The following is a 21877-nucleotide window of genomic DNA, read 5'->3' on the forward strand; positions in this document are numbered from 1 at the left end:
GAAGCGTGACGCTCCCTATCCTTAGAAACTCGATTCTGGATGGGGGGGGGGGCTCGACAAGAAATGCTGTGAATCACAAACGTACATTTGAATTCCTCATACATACACACCATCTATACACAGCTTGGGGATTTCTCCACTGCCACTGACGGAGCTCCCTGTAAACACAGAGCCAGCGTCTTCACTCCCATCACTTATGGCTTGATAATGACCTGACTATCCATGTCAGGCACTTGTCAAAATATCACAAGGAATCTTCAGCTGTTCATTTCTTCCCCCTTTTTTCTCCCCAATTGTGCTCCGCCCGAGTCGGGGAGGGCTGCAGACCACCACGTCTCCTCCGATACATGTGGAGTCACCAGCGGCTTCTTTTCACCTGACAGTGAGGAGTCTCGCCAGGGGAACGTAGCGCGTGGGAGGATCACACTACCCCCCCCCCACTAACCCCCTTCTCCCCCGAACAGGCGCCCCGGCTGACCAGAGGAGGCACTAGTGCAGCGACCAGGACACATACCCACATCCGGCTTCCCACCCGCGGACACAGCCAACTGTGTCTGCAGGGACGCCCTACCAAGCCGGAGGTAACACGGGGATTCGAACCGGCGATCCATGTGTTGGTAGGTGTAACCTACAAAAGACCCCCCTGGTCGATTGGGCAGTGAGTCTTTTGTAGGTTACAGTGGGCAACGGAATAGATCGCTACCCGGACGCCCCCCTAACTGCTCAGAGACAACCAGAATTTAGTGCTGGGTGTTAACAACCCTGAGCTCAGAGAGCGCTCCGAGAAAACTGACCCTTACAGAGAGCCATTACATAACTGAAAACCAGCAGATAGACTGAAGGGACCCCCCCCCGCCCCCCAAGACCACCACCAATTCTTTCCTGGACCTCAGCTGATTGGGGGACGTGGACCCAGCAGAATTTGGAATAGTTTTCCATTGGAATTTTACAATTTGAAATTGTTTTCTGTTGGAATTCGAGTAGGAAACTGCAAGGCAGGACTACACTACAGGAGCTTCGTGAGGTCGTTTTATTAACTCTGTCTTCACGCTGGTAAATCTCACCATAAAGCTTCCCAATTCCTTTTCAAGTGGGAAATAAATGCCAAGTTAACTTCCATAACATCATAATCAGTTGGATATACAAAGCTATGTATCTGTATATAGATTCAGCAATCATATTGTCCTGTCATTAGACATAAACCGGGCATGAGTTTATTTTAAACGGTACTTTTCTTCAACCCCACCCAGAAAGCCTTCGCGATAACTGACCGGAGCAGCACAGAGACGATCAGCCGGTGATGACGCGCTCATTGGTCCGCGGCGGGGGAAGCTGTGCGCAGTGTGGGAGAGAAGCTCCGTCAATACAAGTCAGCGGGAGGGGGGGGCAGAGACCGTCAGTACACACTCATCGGGAGGGTACCGGCAGTGTTAAAACTCTCTCTCTCTCTCTCTCTCTCTCTCTCTCTCTCTCTCTCTCTCTCTCTCTCTCTCTCTCTCTCTCTCTCTCTCTCTCTCTCTCTCTCTCTCTCTCTCTCTCTCTCTCTCTCTCTCTCTCTCTCTCTCTCTCTCTCTCTCTCTCTCTCTGCATAGTCTGAGTTTAAACACATTGGCTCATGTGAAGCAGTATTTCTGCTGAGCTCGGTGCGAAGAGACAGACGCCAAGCTGGACGCAACGATCCATCGGCCGCAGGAGGAGCCGCTGAAGTGGAGCGGGACGGAGCGGCAGCCGCCACCATGGACCGACGAACTGGCCGACATGTCCCGTCACATCTACAGCCGCCACGGCCACGAGGGTCTCCAGAAACCCGTCTTCCAGGTCTCCTTTACCCCTCCCTTCTCTACTCTTCTCTCTTCTCTCCTATCTTCTACTCTCCTATCTTCTACTCTTTTCTCTCCTCTCCTCTCTCTTCCTCTCCTCTCCTATTTTCTCCTCTCTCCTCTCCTATCTTCTCCTCTCTCCTATCTTCTTCTCTCTTCTCCTCTCCCCTCTCTTCTCCTCTCTTCTCTCTTCTCCTCTCTCCTCTCCTATCTTCTACTCTCTTCTCTCCTCCCCCCTCTCTTCTCCTCTCTTCTCTCCTATCTTCTTCTCTCTTCTCCTCTCCCCTCTCTTCTCCTCTCTTCTCTCCTCTCCTCTCTCTTCTCCTCTCTCCTCTCCTATCTTCTACTCTCTTCTCTCCTCTCCTCTCTCTTCTCCTCTCTTCTCTCCTATCTTCTTCTCTCTTCTCCTCTCCTCTCCCCTCTCTTCTCCTCTCTTCTCTCTTCTCCTCTCTCCTCTCCTATCTTCTACTCTCTTCTCTCCTCTCCCCTCTCTTCTCCTCTTTTCTTTCCTCTCCTCTCCTCTCTTCTCCTCTCCTGTCCTCTGGTGTATCAAACTGCAGAGTATATTTCTACCGTAGACCTTCAAACATCTTGGTACATCCCTGTGTCTGTTCACTCGTTTTGGGTGGAAAGAGAGTTTGTTTTGTAGCTCTCGGTTTCCCGTATGTGCAGAGAGGAGAGCCCTGAGCACCTGGGTGTTGAAAGCAGGGCATTCTCCACCTTTTCTGTGCTTCCTAACAGCTCCTTCCGTCAAGGTGTCGTTAATCAGAAAGGTGTCTGGCGTGCAGCATGAGATTGTTACAGAGATGAAATGGTGTGTTAAATTATTCATCACTTCTGATGGAAGTCATTATAAATGTAGGCCATCTGACGCAGCCCAACACGCAGTTCTGGTTAGGAAGCGGATCTCATGGTGGCTACAGACTCAATAATGCATGTGGCTCTGTAAATACTTTTCAGCAATAACAAACAAATCTCTGGGTGCTGTCCAGCCATACGAGCTCTAAAGCGTCCCCAGCTGGAACAAGCACAGTTTTCCCGTTTAATAGTATATGGTATAGGGCTAATGTATTTTGACACCTCAGTGGTATTTCTATAAATGGAAAGAGCACATCTGGCCTCGTGCAGCTCTCTCGTAACGCTCCTAAGTTGAATTTGCATCTGAGAGTGAAACAAAACCCTCACAAAGAGGAATGATATAAAAGCTGGTTGCCTCGCGTGTTAAACCAGATTTGGGGGGGGGGGCTATTTTTGGACAGGATGCAGCCAAACTGCCCCAAGTTGCCCTTTCCAGGGGTGACAGGAGGACGGGACTAGAAGAGCAGCGACGTGACTACTGTATGTCCTGACCCTCCATCTCCGCATGTCAAGGGTCCTCTCATGCACTGTTCAAACTCACAATGAAACACAATGGCTGTAGCCGAGGCAGCCGAGCTGCACGCAAGCAGCACTTGAGGGATTTCAGAATTGATAGTGTGCAATGAGAGCATTGTGTTCATATGAATAAGGTCATCACAGAGGACAGAGGAGCATCTGAAAATAAGCCAGCGCCTTTTTCAATCCAAGGGGCCTGAATGATGATGGAGGGTGCCAAAGGGGTGCCCTGGATGCCGTCGTGTGTGTGTGTGTGTGTGTGTGTGTGTGTGTGTGTGTGTGTGTGTGTGTGTGTGTGTGTATAAGCATGCCTGTGTGTTTGTAGGTGAGAAATAGTGTGAAAGAAAATAAACCGAGAAAAATGAAGGGGAGGGAGGGGTGCCGAAGGGGTGCCCTGGATGCTGTCGTGTGTGTGTGTGTGTGTCTGTGTGTGTGTTTGAATAATAGTGTGAAAGAGAATAAACAGAGAAAAAAGGAAGGGTAATTAAAGGTTGTGTGTGTGTGCGCGCGCACACGTTTGTTTTGCCCTCGCCAGGCTAACAGAGGGACCTACTCCAGACGCAGTCGGCTGAAGAGGTCGGACGGTAGCACTACCTCCACTAGCTTCATCCTCCGACAGGTAAGGATATTTTAGCTTCACTGCTCCATTTTAAAGCCCTGTTCTTCTGGTCCATATATTACTGTGCCCCTGTCAAAACCGTTGACAGTTGCAGCAAGAGGAGCAAATACCCAAGGAACACTTGGGTATTTAGGTTATGAATCAAATAATAAATAGTCTGCACCCTTGCACCACGGCACGGCAGATGTTGCTTTCGGATGCTACTGTTGTTTGGGGAACCAGTGGCCTTGATTTGTATCCGCCTGAGAGTCCAGCTGAGCTCTGCAGCTCATGAGGCCTACACCGAGCCACGTATAACTCATATCTAAGGGGTCAGACGGGGCTGCAGGAATATGGCTGCTGTCCTACGGCAGAACAAGTTTAAAATGTGTCAAGTGATTATGCTTTACCTTACGCGAGGACCCGTGCGTGGCTACGGCATGCCGGCCAACAAGTTACCAAGGGAACTGGAGCCGCCCAAGCCACTGAACAGAGGGAGGGTAATTTGTTATTGGCTACCCCCCCCCCACACACACACACACACACCTGTTCATGCGCCCACACACGTCCCCTGCCGACCCATTTCTTCCCTCTCTCCTCGTCACGTTCCGGCGTCCTAGCACCACGTGTGTTCGGTAGGTGAGCACATCAAAACAAAGCAAATCTGGCGAGAGGTGTTTGATGTGGAGCTGCAAATAAAACATGTGACATCCTTATAATAAAGCCGGAAGCAACGTCAAGCCAGCCGGTGAGTCAGATCAGGCTCCTCTGCAGCTTCTGCAGACCGAGCGATGCAGCGATAGATTGTATTATCAGGATCTGCTGAATTTGTCTGGAATGTGTTGCTGCAAGGACACTCTGCTTCACTTTAAGTCCCTGCAGGGAGGCTCGTGTGGATAGTTTAAAGCGCGGGGGCGTTCTAGGGTCGCAGATGTCTTTTTGGTGGTCGGGTTCAGCCTGATTTGGCACTGAGCAAAATCCATTCAACTTAACCCCACCATATGATGAGAGATCTTTATTAAATGGGCACAGAAGAGCAAATGAGAACCTCTGTCTTGAATTGCCTTCATACTGTATCAGCACCGCATGGAGCCCGTCAATATTGCTCATTAATTATGAAGCACACCCCGCATGGAATAATTATGTGGCCTTGTGTCGAGAGGAGGAAATATACATCAGCAAGCTGTCATTAAGATGTCGAAAGAAAGAAAATGAATGGAAGAAAGGCACGCCGACAAACAAAATGTAAATAACCATTATATTGAAATATTCATGCAAGCACTAATACACACATAAGCATCATGCACGCTCCCTTTCTCCATCACACATCCAGACTTTTTACTCTGTCTCCAACGTGCCGGTGCATGTGTGCACAGACTGCTATTTGTGTCGCCATTAGTGGGATTTCCAACAGGTAAGAAGACCAATGTGCCCTCTAATGAAGTTCCTAATGTTCATCAATTATCCATAGAAACCAGCCGCCATTCAACAGCAGGGAGAAAGACCAGCAGATGATTGACAGGCACTAGGTGGAAGTATGTGTTAACATGGTGGAGGGGCCAAACACAATGTGCTGACACAGACAACTCCAAAGACAGGAGTAAAATTAAAAAAAAAACGGCTTTTATTGCCATGAAGGGGAGCAGTAAGGAATTGGGATTCCTGCCGGTGGAGACCGCACGGCAACCCTTGCTGGCGGTGGATCGGGAAGGAGAGGGGTTAGCTGGGACGAAGCCAGGCAGAACAGGGCTAGCAAGGGAATCGAGGAGCAGATGGAGAACAGAGAGTCCCGGAATATGCACATCGGGAGGGAGCCAGGACCAACGAGGAAGCGGGAATAGAAGTGGGGCTCCACGGAGACAGACTGGAGACGGGGCTGGCAGAGCAGGCACTACGATCTGGCAAAGTGGATGTGGCAAGTCTAGGTTGATAAGGAGTGAGTTGATTACGGCTGATGAGATGAAGATGGTAGACTTCTGTTCTGCCTGCAGCACGCCTGCCTCCAGCCCTGCAGCACCCCCGCCCCCACCCCCCCAGCCCCCCACACACACATACATACATACACACACGATAGGGGGGGAGAAACTAAGGCAGGGGGAGTGGCCATGAGGAGGGAGACAATTAGGGAGACTGGGAAGAAGAGGGCAAATCGGGGGGGGCGGGGTTGGGGTATAGCAGTGCCCCTCCCTCGAGCTACTATAACATCTTGCCTGGGTGGAGGTCATGGAAGGCTAAAATGAGAGGGGGGGTCCAGGATGTGACGGTGAGGGACCCAGCAGCATTTCTCAGAACCATAGCCCTCCACCAGGTACCATAGACCATGGTGGCACATATCCAGAAGCTGCTGCATGTTGTAAAGTGGGCTGCCACCTTTCAAGCGTGGGGGTGGAGGAGCTGCTGCTGAGAGGGACAAGGGGCTGAAGTGGACAGGCTTCGGGAGGGAGAAATGGAAGGTGGTGTGCACATGAAGGGAAGCTGGGATTTTAAGGTGGACCACCATGGGGTTGATTAATTTATCTATCGGGAAAGGGCCTATAAAGCAGAGGAAAAGCTTCTTGGACTCCACTTTCAGTGGCAGGTCTTTGGTTGACAACCATACCTTCTGGCCTGGGGTGTGTAGAGGAGCTGGGGTGTGACAGCAGTTCGCCTGGGACTGGAACTGCTTGGAAGCCTGGAGCAAGGCAGCATGAGCCTGGTTCCAGATGCGCCAGCAGCGTTGCAGGTGAGCCTGCACCAATGGCACCGCCACTTCACCCTTCTGGGCCAGGAGCAGGGGGGGTTGGTAGCCCATGGCGCAATCAAAGGGGGACATCCTCAAAGAGGTGCTGATGTGAGCGTACTCTACCCATGGCAGGTACTGGCTCCAGGTTGGTGGCAACCATACAGTGCAGGGTGGCCTCCAGCTCCTGGTTGGCCTGCTCAGTCTGGCCATTGGTCTCAGGATGGTAGCCGGAGACGAGACTGACGGTGGCCCCTAGGGCGGAGCAAAAGGACCTCTACACCTAGGAGATGAACCATGGCCCTTGGTCCAACATGATGTCTGCTGGGATCCTATGCAAATGGAAACCATGTGTCAACAGAGGGTCAAGCACTGACCCTACCCTGGTGTCGGAGGCATCCACCTCCACCATGAATTGCAACTCTGGGTTGGGCTGGGTGATCAAATGGTTGTTCAGCTCCTGAAATGCCATCTCTGACTCTGGGATCCAGTGGAATGGTGTGGCGGTGGACCTAAGGGGGGCTACTAAACGGCTGTAGTTTTTAATAAAACACCGATAGAAGTTGGCAAACCCCAAGAACCATTGACGCTGCTTGCGGTTAGCAGGAGCTGGCCATTCAGCTACTGCCGTGACTTTGGCAGGGTCCACCTGCCCCTGTGCAATGATGTAACTTAAAAACAACACAGTAGAAGCATTAAACTCACGTTTCTCTGCTTTGACAAACAGTTTATTTTCCAGCAAATGCTGGAGTACTTGGTGAATGTGGAGCTGGTGTGAGTCAAGGTCCATGGCACAGATTAAAATATCCAGCTACACAAGCACAAAACGTCCAGTCATGTCTCTTAAAACACCATCCATCAGGGCCTGGAAAAAGGTTGGGGCATTAGTCAGATCAAAAGGCATTACTAAGTATTCAAAATGCTCAAGAGGAGTATCAAATGCGGTCTTCCACTAATCCCCCTTTCTGATGCGAACTAGGTGGTAGGCAGTGTGGAGATCCAACTTAGAAAATATCACGGCTCCGTGAAGGGGGGCAAAAGAAGAGCTGATTAGAGGCAACGGATATTTATTGTTAGTGGGAATATTTAGCCCACGAAAGTCAATACATGGTCTGAGTGAACCATTGTTTTTACCAACAAAAACACAAAAAAAGCACCCACCAGAGAGGAGGAAGGACATATTATGCCTGCAGCCAGGGAATCACGGCTGTATCTCTCCATGGCCTTTTATTCTGGCTGGCAAAGACGCCCCAGGATGCAAGTCGATGGCACAGTTACAGGGCCGGTGGGGCGGTAGGGACAGGGCGTTTGCTAAAAACAGGGGCTAAATCATGATACACGGAGGGAACTGTGGAGAGGTCTGGGGGCTAAGGACGAGACTGCAAAGCAGCAGGAGCAGAGTGCAAACAGCTGGTATGACAAAATGTACTCCGTGACATTATCTTACCGGTAGACCAGTCAATCTGTGAGTTGTGAAGTTTCAGGCGGCCAATTTACAGTGTGAGCTCATGAGTCTGGCAGAACAGTGGTCTAGGTTAGAACAATCGGGATTTGAAGAATACACAAGCAGGACTGTATCCTGACGGCCTATCCAGGGTGTCTCCCTGCCTGCCGCTCAATGACTGCTGGAATAGGCTCCAGCATCCCCACGACGCTGAGAGCAGGATAAGCGATTTGGATAATGGATGAATGGATGGAAGGACAACCAGGACTATGAAGACGAGGTTGAAATGGTGAACAAGAGCTGCTTATCTTTCAAGGACTGTCCAGTGTGTTGCTGCTGTATTCTTAGTCAGTAAAACCTATTGACCCATGCATACCACATCCTGGGCCTTGCTTACAAGTTCCTACTTACCCTGTCAGTAACCCAGGTAGCTTGCGAGCGGAGCTTCTCTACTCTAAAATTCATCAAGAGTAGGCTCAGGAGCACTCTATCTCAACAGCACCTGGAGGCTTTTATGCTCATGGCTACTGAGCGAGACATTTTAATGGCCCTGGACAGTGACCTAGTTATAGATGGCGTTGCTGAGAGAAGTGAGCTGTTGCATAAATTGCTAATTTAAGGAGGTTGGAAATATGTTTATTTTTATTTTATTATGACTTGCCTACTCACCATTCTTTTCACCAACACATTTCTTCCTGTATTATTTTTTACTGGTCAGATGGTTCCAGAGCTTTTTGCCACCTTGCTGCCAGTGTGCCAAAATGTGCTCCTTCTAGCCAGCCTCCCCCTAAGAGCAACACATGCCCCTTGTTCTATGTTACATCTATTTTACTGAAGTTGTTATAAATATTGTTCAGTAATCTTGTTTACATAAATTGTGACGTGGTTTGGAGTATCAGTCCGAGTCAAAAAGTCCAGGGCCATTTTTCATTCCCAGTCCGCCCCTGGGCTTGGCCCAGCTGCATAGTTTCAAGGTCAGGGAGAGTCTGGGAGCAGAGGCAATCAGTGGAGAAGAATGAAGTAAGGAGGCAGAAGATGGTACGAAGGTGGAAAGCTTACCCGTCTTCTTCCGCCGAAGCTCCCAAGGGCAGATTTCAATCCGGATGATTGATTAAGTCATCCAGCCCGCTGGGCTACTCCTGGGACATGAGCTCGTCCTTGATGCGCTCATTGACAGCATGCTGAAATGCCCCTGGAGAGACTCATCATTTCAGCCGCTTTCAGCGTCAAGGGTCCTGAATGCAATGGCTATCTCAGCCATGGCCTTGTCGAAGGGACAGGTGGGTTTTTTTGTTTTTGTTTTGTTTTTTTGCGGCATCTTTGCCACGGACAGGATGCTTGAAAACTTTCTTCATTTCCAATGTGAAATTGGCATATGAGGAACAGAAGGCGACTTTCTCCTCCCATATCACTGCTGACCAGGAAAGCACTGGACCATAGAGTGAGCCAAGCAGGTAGGCAATCTTCGTACTATCACTGGCGTAGGAGTGGGGTTGTTGTTTAAAAACCACAGCACACTATATCAGGAAGGCGCTGCAAGCCTCGGGGGTGCCGTCGTATCACTCTGGAGCGGGGACAAAGAGCTCACGGGGCGGGGACGTTGGACTGGGCGCTATTGGGGAGCTCCGGGTGACCATTCGGTGTTAGACGTCTGCAAGAGACTGGGAGACAGTTCTGCCTTGGTCCGTGATGGCCTTCAGGGTCTGATGATCCTGCCCGAGTGGCAAGCCATGGTTGGCAAGTGCTCGCAGGGGGACCTGTCTGTGTTAGCTGGGTTCATACTGGCCAGAACCTACTGTCACCGTGTCGGAGAGGCTGAACCCTATGTGCTGACATAGACAATTCAAAAGACTGGAGTAACATAAAAACAATGGCTTTTAATGCCAGGTTGGGGAGCAGGTAAGGAATTGGGATTCTTGACAGTGGAGGCCGCACAGCAACCCGGGCTGGTGGTGGTTCGGGCAGGAGAGGGGTTAGCTGGGGTCAGGGGCGGATCTACAGGGTGGCAAGGGGTGGCAGCTGCCACCTCTGGGACACAGTCTTGCCACCCCTTTGCCACCCCAGGAAAAAATCTCCAGATCCACCACTGGCTGGGGTGAAGCCTGGCAGAACAGGGCTAGCAAGGAACACAGAGTCCTGGAAGACACACAGGGAAGGGGGCCAGGACCAATGAGGGAGCAGGAACAAAAGCAGGGCTCCAAGGAGACAAACTGAAGGCCAGAGACAGGACTGGCAGAGCAGGCTGGATGAACAGGCACTACGATCTGGCAAAGTGGATGTGCCAAGGCTGGGTTGATGAGGAGTGATGTGATTACGGCTGATGAAATGCAGGTGGTGGACCTCTGCTGTGCCTGCAGCACGCCTGCCTCCAGTCCTGCAGCACACATGAGCGGGAGAGAAACTTGGGCAGGGGGAGTGGCCATGAGGAGGGAGACAATTAGGGACTGGGAAGAAGAGGGTGAATGGGGGGGGGGTGCAGGGACGGATGTAACAGTATGTTTTCTATATACTTCCAGAAGAAGAACAAAAGATGTGGCTGAGGACTATGTAACTTTTGCAAGGACTCAGCTGAATGTATAAAGCTTTTTATAAAGAGTTTTCAGTCTATTTGGCGGGCCTTTAAATCAATGGAGTCAACAGTTGCATTACAGATGGCTATAATACCACTTCTGTGCCGCGACAATGTACAACTTCAGGACAGTTTTTGTCAAGTTTGGAACGTGAGTACTGTTTTTCTTTTGGACAAAAAGCCGTTATGTGTCTTTTAGAGCAAAATTACGCTTCTAGTTGCATGTGTGAAGTGACTTATTTTTCTGATGTGTAGATTAGCTGCACATTTACTTCAGACTATTAGGGTTAGCAGGGGACGAGCATGGCAAACAGTCAGAGTGCAGGTCTCTCAGATGGGAGCATCTGTTCAGAAGATAGAGGCGGTGAAAGGTTGTGTGCGATGAGACAAGCAGCAGGAGGATCATGTTCACAACCTCTCATCGGCATGGGCGATGAGAAAAGATTTTTTAACAATGCAAACTCGACCAAGACTTGAAATGAGTGGAGCTGGTCCTCCTGACACTTATGCATCTCCCACTTCTTCTCTCTGAGGTAGAGGAGGGTCAACAAATGGAAACAAATGGTTTTTATTCAAGGAATGGACAGAAATGTTGAGTATTGTCCTTACAGAGATGGATACAACTTACAGAGATTGTCAGCTTGAAATGATTGAATTACACATGATTGGCAGTAGCGATGGGGAGGAAAAATCAATTTGGTGCAAAATGGCGATACTAAGATACCAAGTTGCGACAATTTCCCCGAGAAGCATTAGTGAAGCATGATAAGCAGATGCTGTGAAGAGGTTTGATGTAATTACTTCTACATCTCTGTATGTTTGAATCTGAATTGTTTGAATGTTGCCTAGTCAGAGAAGCACAGTCAAATATTTGTTGTATATATAGTTTTTAATATCACAGTTTTGATAAGAGGGGATGGAACTTGAAAAAAATCACAACATTGAATCGCAATATTCATTATATCATGGCATCAAAGATATCGTAATGTCAAATCGGGAGATAGCTGCCGATTCCCAGCCCAATTCAGCGGGGAGATAATTGGTGATAAAGAAACAGAAAATGTATATAATGTACATAAAATATAGGTGTAGAGAGAAGATATATTGAAATAGTGAAACGTCGATTGAAATGAGAGACTACAGATTACTGGTGATGGTGGAAGGTTGATTATCCCACATGATGCGTGCAGCAAAGCATTCATGTGAGCCTCCTGAGGACAGATGTTCACAGCCGGGTTGGTGATTGGTTGAATGAACTTGTGTGTGTGAGCTCCACGCTAAGAGGATGTTGCAACCTGGCAGATGTTTGTAGCCATATAATAATCCAACCTTAGCGATCTTAAAGTATCTCTCCAAACACGTTTTAAAATTTAAAAATACTCTGAGATGATTAATATGTGGTGTAACATGATTTTCCCACATATAAAGTAGAAAAAAAACTCTGAAAAGGGACTGGACGCATATCTACTCGTTCTCCCTCATGAGAAATTCAGGATATATGAATATGCAAATATCACAGGCCTCACGCCCCGCCCACAACCGCTGCTTGCGCTAGGTCAGAGAGCTTCGACAGGGGGTCCGCGACCCCTAGGGGGGGTCCTCAGAGTTACTCCAGGGGGTCCGCCAAATTATTTGAGCCCAAACTTTTTTCTTCCAAAAATATGTCCGAAAATACACATTAACATAAATACAACCTATAATATGCAAAGATAAATCTTCCTATTCATTAGAAAAATTAGAATATTGAAGATACCCATGAATCCTCGTGCAATAATGTGATCACCCTGAAAGCCGAGCACCAGCTAGCTATGCTATGCTAAACCACTCTACGTATTATTAGCCTAAGTATACGGCCATTCTTACGTTAATGTGATCTACAGTGGATCACTTTGTAACTTCTCGACCAACAAACTCTTGACAGACCCTGCACTTCATCACGAACCACTGGTGAAAGTTCAGAGAATAAGGCGTTTAAAGAGACTGAGGGCATTGAATTACCAGTGTGTGTCATCTGCTCTGCCATGCTGTAAAATGAAAGTATGAAGCCATTAAAGCTGCAGTGCCACTTGGAGACAACCCATACTTGAAAGAAAAAGCAATGGAATAATTTCAGGCCTGTCTCACATCTCTCAAAGGCCAACACACATTGATGAGACAATCAGCTAAGGTTGGTGATCTAGCTTTGAAAGCCTCTTATCAAGTTGCTCTTCAGATCGCTCAGAACAAAAAGCTATACACAATTGCAGAGGATTTAATTTTGCCTGCAGCCAGTGATATGTGCGAAACAATGTTTGGGAATGATGAGTACGTTAATAAACTGAAAAACATTCCGGACACAACCATTGCACGCCATATTGATTACATGGCATCTGATGTGAGGGTGGCAACTAGTAGAGAAACTGAGGTTAGCAGAGGCTTTTGCATTACAATTGGACGAATCCATGGACGTGTCAAACGATGCCCAGCTTTTGGCGTTTGTGCGGTTTGACGACCAAAATGAAATGCGGGAGGAATTTTTGTGTTGTAAGCAGCTGCCTGAACGCACAACAAGTCCTGAAATTTTCAACATGATCGATTTTTTTTTTTAGAGAAAATGACATACCCTATGCAAAATGTGTTGTGATGTGCACTGATGAGCCATGGCTAGTTTAAAAAGTGGACTAATAGCAATTGTCAAAAGTGTGGCCCCTCCAAGTGACGTGGACGCATTGCATGCTACACATCGAGTCATTCGTTGCCAAAGAAATGAGGGCTGAATTGTCAGACGTCATCGTGAAAGCTGCCAATGTTGTCAAGAAGAGTGCTTTGCGAACGTGTCTCGTTCCCCCCCTCTGTGCTGCTGTGGGAAAAGAACACACTGCGCTACTTTACCATTCTGGGATTCGGTGGCTTTCGCGTGGAGCAGTGATGTCACGCGTGTTCGAGTTACGTACGTCTATTTGGGAGTTTTTACTTTGCCAAAACTGCACAGAGCTGGCTGCTATTTCAATGACGATGTCTGGGTTGCTGAACTTGCATATCTTGCAGACGTTTACGCTGAGCTGAACAGACTCAACAGTTCTTTGCAAGGTCGCAATACACATGCCATCCAGCTGTATGACAGAACGGAAGGCTTTCTGAAGAAAATCACAAGATGGAGGGAGGGAGTCAGAGAGGGCACTTTTTTCATGTTTCCATCAGTGGATGAGTTGGGAGATTCTGCAGTGCTCTTGCCTCACATAACACGTACAATTGTTGCACACTTGGAGGCACTCGAGGGTCAATCTGGGAAATACTTTTCTGAGGCTGACTCCTAGCACAGGGACAAGACATGGATACAGTTTCCATTCAAAGATAATGCAGCAGATGGCTCAAACTTGACTGACAGAGGAGGATCAGCTCATCGAACTGTCCACTAGTTATATCAAACTATCCACTAGTACATACAGAAACATGTATGAGACAAGACCACTCGTCCAGTTCTGGATCTCTTGCCAGAAAGGCTTCCCACAATTGACAGCCAAAGCAATGAGGAGCCTTTTCCCTTTTGCAACAGCATGTCTTTGTGAGAGTGCATTTTCCTCTCTTACCAAACTGAAAAGCAAGTACAGGTCAAAACTGCAGCCCGAGACTGATATGGCCCTCACCAGGGTCAGACCTCTCACTAAGGTAGGAGCTGTGCCATCCACACACAAAGTTAAGCTTAATGCTTCATTGTCCCTCCCCCATTAAAATTGTTAAATTGTGAATGTAAACAAGTCAATATAGAATTAAAACATGTTCTATAAAGCACCCCACTGTTAGAGATCATGTATATAGTTCTGTTTACCTGTGTGTATGGGAGTATAGGTACACACACACACACACATATATATATATATATAAAATTTGGGATTTTTTATCTTCCACTTATTCAGTTCACTTCTGTACACGTAATTTAAGTCAATGTGCAGTCTTGATTTTCATAAGTAAAAAAAAGAATTACAAAAAAGTTCTATAAATATATGAATCTGTCAATAATTATTATTTTATTGGCTTAGCATTGTATACACCATTACAAAGTACTTTTATACATGGCACTATAGGCCGCCCTATAAAGGCAGAGAGCTGGTAAAGGGAGAGAGCTGGCTGATATGATGGAAAGAAGAAAGGTAGGCATACTGCGTGTGCAAGAGACCAGGTGGAAGGGGAGGAAGGCCAGGAGTATTGGAGGTGGGTTCAAACTCTTCTACCATGGTGCGAATGGGAGGAGAAATGGGGTAGGGGTAATTCTGAAAGAAGAGTATGCCAAGAGCGTGCTGGAGGTAAAGAGAGTGTCAGACAGAGTGATGAGTATGAAGGTGCAAATCGAAGGTGTATTGCTGAGCGTTATCAGCCCATATGCCCCGCAAGTTGGGTGTGCGATGGACGAGAAAGAAGAATTCTGGAGTGAGTTGGACGATGTGGTGGAGAGGGTACCCAAGGAGGAGAGAGAGTAGTGATTGGAGCGGAATTCAATGGACATGTTGGTGAAGGGAACAGAGTTGATGAGGAGGTGATGGGTAGGTATGGTGTCAAGGAGAGAAATGTGGAAGGACAGATGGTGGTGGATTTTGTGAAAAGGATGGAAATGGCTGTGGTGAATACACATTTCAAGAAGAGGGAGGACCACAGGGTGACGTATAAGAGTGAAGGAAAGTGCACACAGGTGGACTATATCCTATGTAGAAGGCGCGATCTAAAAGGGATTGGAGACTGCAAGGTAGTGACAGGGGAGAACGTACCTAGGCAGCATCGGATGGTGGTCTGTAGGATGACTTTGGAGACCAAGAAGAGGAAGCGAGTGAAGGCAGAGCCGAAGATCAAATGATGGAAGTTGAAGAAGGAAGACTGTTGTGTGGAGTTCAGGCAGGAGGTAAGACAGGCACTGGGTGGTAGTGAAGAGTTGCCGGATGGCTGGGCAACCACTGCAGAAATAGTGAGGGAGACAGCTAGGAAGGTACTTGGTGTGTCATCAGGACAGAGGAAGGAAGACAAGGAGACTTGGTGGTGGAATGAGGAAGTACAGCAAATCATACAGAGGAATAGGTTGGCAAAGAAGAAGTGGGATAGTCAGAGAGATGAAGAAAGTAGACAGGAGTACAAGGAGATGCAGCATAAAGCAAAGAGAGAGGTGGCAAAGGAAAAGGCGTATGATGAGTTGTATGACAGGTTAGACACTAAGGAAGGAGAAAAGGACTTGTACTGATTGGCTAGACAGAGGGACCGAGCTGCGAAGGATGTGCAGCAAGTTAGGGTGATCAAGGATAGAGATGAAAATGTTCTGACAAGTGAGGAGAGTGTGCTGAGAAGGTGGAAGGAATACTTTGAGGGGCTGATGGATGAAGAAAATGAGAGAGAGAGAAGGTTGGATGATGTAGGGATAGTGAATCAGGAAGCTCAGTGGATTAGCAAGGAGGAAGTGAGGGCAGCTATGAAGAGGATGAAGAGTGGAAAGGCAGTTGGTCCTGATGACGTACCTGTGGAGGTATGGAGATGTTTAGGAGAGATGGCAGTTGAGTGATAAGTATAGAGAAGGCCAGAGGGAGATACATTGTGTCTTTGTGGATTTAGAGAAAGCATATGACAGGGTGCCAAGAGAAGAGGTGTGGTATTGTATGAGGAAGCCGGGAGTTGCAGAGAAGTATGTAGGAGTGGTGCAGGATATGTATGGGAGAAGTTTGACAATGGTGAGGTGTGCGGTTGGAATGACAGATGGGTTCAAAGTGGAGGTGGGATTACATCAAGGATCGGCTCTGAGCCCTTTCTTGTTTGCAATGGTGATGGACAGGTTGACAGACAAGAACAGGCAGGAGTCTCCATGGACTATGATGTTCGCAGATGACATTGTGATCTGTAGCAAGAGTAGGATGCAGGTTGAGGAGAGCCTGGAGAGGTGGAGGTATGCACTGGGGAGAAGAGGAATGAAAGTCAGTAGGAGCAAGATGGAATACCTATGCATGAATGAGAGAGAGGACAGTGGAATGGTCAGGATGCAAGGAGTGGAGGTGACGAAGGCATATGAGTTTAAAGACTTGGGGTCAACTGTCCAAAGTAACAGGGAGTGCAGGAGAGAGGTGAAGAAGAGAGTGTAGGCAGGGTGGAGTGGGTGGAGAAGAGTGTCAGGAGTGATTTGTGACAGAAGGGTACCAGCAAGAGTTAAAGGGAAGGTTTACAAGATGGGTGTGAGACCAGCTATGTTATATATGGTTTGGAGACAGTGGCACTGACGAAAAGACAGGAGGTGGAGCTGGAGGTGGTAGAGTTGAAGATGCTAAGATTTTCATTGGGAGTGATGAAGAAGGACAGGATTAGGAACGATTATATTAGAGGGACCGTTCAAGTTGGACGGTTTGGAGACGTGGCAAGATTGAGGTGGCTTGGACATGTGTGGAGGAGAGATGCTGGGTATATTGGGAGAAGGATGCTGAATATGGAGCTGCCAGGGAAGAGGAAAAGAGGAAGACCAAAGAGGAGGTTTATGGATGTGATGAGGGAAGACATGCAGATGGCTGGTGTGACAGAGGAAGACATAGAAGACAGGAAGAAATGGAAACGGATGATCCTCTTTGGCGACCCCTAACGGGAGCAGCCAAACGTAGTAGTAGTAGACTATAGGCTGCCCTACACATTACTGTTGGCACGGTTTAATAAGCACAATTTTGTACGATATGACTGCTCGTATAGGCATCCCCGCGACCCTGAGAGCAGGATAAGTCGTTAAGATAATGGATGGATGGATGTAATGGGGGTCCCTCCGCCGTGTCTCTGTCAGCCAAGGGGTCCTTGGCCTGAAAAACGTTTAAGACCTCTGATCTAGGTTGACCGGTGAAAGAGCGGTGTGCATCAAGATGACTAGCGTTAGGACAAACATCGGAGAGATTCAGCCATACATGCTTGAGCCTCAGTCAGACCCAGATTCAGACTCTGTTGTGCACCAAAATCGGTGACTAGCAGACGTATCAGAATGGTAAATGTAGTTACAATGTTACAATGTCATTTAGCAGACGCTTTTATCCAAAGCGACATACATCTGAGAGTTAATACAACACAAGCAAGGATCTAGCCAGGAGGCGACAACGCAAGTAAGTGCCCAAAACTAGGTAAGTCCGATAGGGCATGCGCTGTATGGACAAAAGTATTGGAACACCTGGCCATTACACCTACAGGAGATTTTATGACATCCCATTCTAAATCCATATGTATTAATATGGAGTTGCCCCCCCCCGCCCTTTTCCTTTTTTTTTGCAGCTATAACAGCTTCCACTCTTCTGGGAAGGCTTTCCACAAGATTTTGGAGTGTGTCAGTGGGAATTTTTGCCCATTCATCCAGAAGAGCATTTGTGAGGTCAGGCACTGATGTTGGACGAGAAGACCTGGCTCGCAATCTCCATTCTAGTTCATCCCAAAGGTGTTCGATGGGGTTGAGGTCGGGGCTCTGTGCAGGCCAGTCAAGTTCTTCCACACCAAACTCACCCAACCATCTCTTAATGGACCTTGCTTTGTGTACTGGGGCATAGTCATGCTGGAACAGAAAAGGGCCCTCCCCAAACTGTTCCCACAAAGTTGGAAGCATAGAATTGTCGTAAATGTCTTGGTATGCTGAGGCATTAAGAGTTCCCTTCACTGGAACTAAGGAGCCTAGCCCAACCCCTGAAAAACAACCCCATACCATTATCCCTCCTCCATCAGACTTCACAGTTGGTACAATTTAGTCAGGTAGGTACCGTTCTCCTGGCATCCACCAAACCCGGACTCGTCCACAGAACACGTTTCCACTGCTCCAGAGTCCAGTGGCAGCGTGCTTTACACCACTCCATCCGACGCTTTGCATTGTGCTTGGTGATGTAAGGCTTGCATGCAGTTGCTCTGCCATGGAAACCCATTCCATGACGCTCCTGGCACACAGCTTTTGTGCTGACGTTAATGCCAGAGGATGTTTGGAATTCTGCAGTTATTGAGTCAACAGAGCGTTGGCGACTTTTACGCACTATGTGCCTCAGCACTCATTGACCCCGCTGTGTGACTTTACGTGGTCTGCCACTTCGTGGCTGAGTTGCTGTTGTTCCTAAACGCTTCCACTTTTCAATAATACCACTTACAGTTGACTGTGGAATATCTAGCAGGGAGGAATTTTCACAAACTGACTTATTGCAAAGGTGGAATCCTATGACAGTACCACGCTTGAATTCATTGAGCTCTTCAGAATGACCCAATTTTTCACAAATGTTTGTAAATGCAGAATGTATGGCTAGCTACTTGATTTTATACACCTGTGGTAATGGGTCTGAATGAAACACCTGAATTCAATGATTAAGAGGTCTGTCCCAATACTTCTGTCCCTATAGTGTATGTGTCAACAGGCAGTGAACAAAGGAATGCATAGGTGCATAGAAACGTTTTTTTTTTATGAAGTTCCAAAACATAACCAGTGCATGTTAGTTAGTTAGCATCTTTTATTTGTTTATGTTATCAGCTTGTAACATGCAGTGGCTGACATCTGCTACTATGTTACAGTATGTTCACATTGTCACATTTTTGTAACTTAATTATAAACCAGAGGTCTAATCAAAGTTTGCAGAAAGATATATTCCGTCTGGCTGAGATTTTTATATTGCATGTAATATCTGTTAATTTTGATAGCTGCCCAAGTTTGTCTGGGAACTGGCTCACTGGCAGAAGTCTAAAATTCAAAACCACTGGGACGTCAGGGCGAGGCGACCCGCACTGCAGGTGGGAAGCCCCCGCTGCCGTCACTCTGTCAGCCCTAAGAGTGCAGGATGACAGAGGTCTTTAGTGCCGCTGCCAGAGCACGGGGGACCTGGGCAAGCCGGTTGGGATCGAAGTCCAGACAAGAAAAGAGGTTTACATTGCACACCCCTCAATGTGAACCTTGTTTCTATCCATCCATTATCCAACCCGCTTATCCTGTTGTCAGGGTTGTAGGGATGCTGGAGCCTAACCCAGCAGTCATTGGGCGGCAGGCGAGGAGACACCCTGGACAGGACACCAGGCCATCACAGAGCTCCAGGCCATTTTTTTTCTCTCTACCATGTTTTTTTTTACTCTACCATGTTTGCTGTCTATACTTTCACTATATTAATGCAAACTCGCTCACTGTACCCACAAATCCGGTCTGTGAAGGAGGTTTCAAGTTTCTTTGGCCGCTCTGCATTTGCGTATTGACAGCGATTGGCTTTCGGATTTGTGACGTACCAAATCTGCTTTGCCCGGGGTATGTCTGAATCTGGGATTTTAGGGAAGTGTACAGTCAGCTCCTCCTCCAGTAGAGGCATGTGAAAACACCGCTGTAATGACTAACTGCAGAGATACATGTAAATAGAGTCAAGGCCAGACATTTTAGGGGACACAGACCTAAGAAAAACACATTTTTGAGTGAAGGGGTACCTTAAGGTGACCCCGCCAACCTTTCCTCTGGATCCCCCGTTCTACTATAAACCATTCCAAAATAGCCTCAATGCATCAGATGTGTTGAGACGTTGTTTTAGGCTGTGATTCAAACGTGTCAGAATCAGTGGGAAGTTTAGGAACCCACTGGTGCCGGTACAGTAAATGGGTTGGGCCATTGCAGTGAATCTGGATGCAACCATCCAATCCTTTTTCCTTCCAATATTGAAGGAACAAAAACTGGCCCGAAAATAACCTGCAAGCTGAATCGTTAACACACAGCCCGCCGAAGACCTCATCCCTGCTTCTTATGAAGAGCCTAAATAAAATGTCCATCACATATTCACTTTTTAGGTCATCAAGGTTAATTCCCACCTCATATGGAATGAAAATCGTAATGTAAGTTTGATTGCAGGGCTGCAGACTTAAATAAGAGCTCATTTTGGGATGGGGAGGCTCGAAGTCCCACAGCTTCCTTCTGGAAATGTAATTGCGTTTCCGAATCACAATGGATTAGACAAAGGCACCCATTTAACTTAATTTTTCAGTTTGCAGCCAAGTGATAAGGAAGGGGCTGCTTTATACTGCTAATCCTTCTTATGTGAGCTGCAGCGCTCCACTCAGCAGCAGTTTATTCAGAAATGAATTCAGAGGCCTGGCCACTGCTGTCCTACCAAGCCTTTGTTCCCTTCATCGGTGTGCCGGTCCCTCATGGGCATTAGCCGCTGCAGTCCCCACTCACAATGATACGGACACATGAACACATCCATCCATCCATTTTCCGAACTGCTTATCCTGCTCTCAGGGTCGCGGGGATGCTGGAGCCTATCCCAGCAGTCATCGGGCAGCAGGCGGGGAGACACCCTGGACAAGCCGCCAGACTATCACACAGGGCCAACACACACACACACACACACACACACACACACACACACACACACACACACACACACACACACACACACACACACACACACACACACACACACACACACACACACACACACACACACACACACACACAGGGACAATTTTAGTATGGCTGATTCACCTGACCTACATGTCTTTGGACTGTAGGAGGAAACCGGAGCCCCCGGAGGAAACCCACGCAGACATGAGGAGAACAAGCAAACTCCACACAGGACGAACTGGGACGGCCCCCAAGGTTGGACTACCCCGGGGCTCAAACCCAGGACCTTCTTACTGTGAGGCGACCACACTAACCACTGTGCCACCATGCCATACATGAACACATAGACTGTACAATTCTGGAGGACTCATAACCAATCTGAGATGTCGTATGATACACTAAACACACAGTTCAGAGGTGGCAGCGGCTCAGGAGGGAGAGCTGGTAACCGGACGGTTGCTGGTTTTGTAGAATTTTCTGACTCCCCTGCAGAATCTGACTCCCCGGCGAATGGGTTAGGGGGTTAGGGTGGTGGTGCTGGTGGGGGGGTTAGGGTTAGCCCTAACAGTCAGATTCTTTTGGGGAGTTGGAAAATTCTATAACACCGGGTTCAATCCTCAGCTCTTCCTTACAAAAATGTCGAGGCTTCCCTGAGTAAGACACCTAACCCCTAACTGCTCATACTACCTTGCGTGGTTGACACCGCCATAGGTGTGTGAATGTGAGGCATTAATTGAAATTGCTAAGTGTTTTGAGTGGCTGTTGCAGCTAGAAAGGTACTCTATGAAATGCGGTCCATTTAACATTTAGATAGGCGACTGACTGGTGAGGTAAGCTGTTCTGATAGAGCCTTGATGTACTCCACTTGACTCATGACCTTTATCATTTACCACATGAATAGCTCACGAATAGCAACAACAAATCAAAGTGAGCAAGACGGACAAACTCAAATAGCAAGGTCGCAGATACATGATGCATTTGCCAGCCTTTGCTATTTGTGAACATCCTCAATGGACCTCACTGGCCGACACTGCAGCA

At 47.9% G+C, this 21877-nt stretch overlaps 1 protein-coding gene across 1 annotated transcript in view; it reads left to right on the plus strand.

Moving 5' to 3' along the window:
- Positions 1-1758: 1758 nt before the first annotated feature.
- Positions 1759-21877, plus strand: part of cacnb4a (calcium channel, voltage-dependent, beta 4a subunit) — a 64529-nt gene continuing 44410 nt past the window's right edge. Inside the window, exons 1-2 of the mRNA XM_056290097.1 lie at positions 1759-1818; positions 3730-3813. Coding sequence (XP_056146072.1) covers positions 1759-1818; positions 3730-3813 — 144 coding nt within the window. The remainder of the gene's footprint in view (positions 1819-3729; positions 3814-21877) is intronic.

Source organism: Lampris incognitus, chromosome 11 (assembly GCF_029633865.1).
Source record: "Lampris incognitus isolate fLamInc1 chromosome 11, fLamInc1.hap2, whole genome shotgun sequence".
Lineage (NCBI taxonomy): Eukaryota > Metazoa > Chordata > Actinopteri > Lampriformes > Lampridae > Lampris > Lampris incognitus.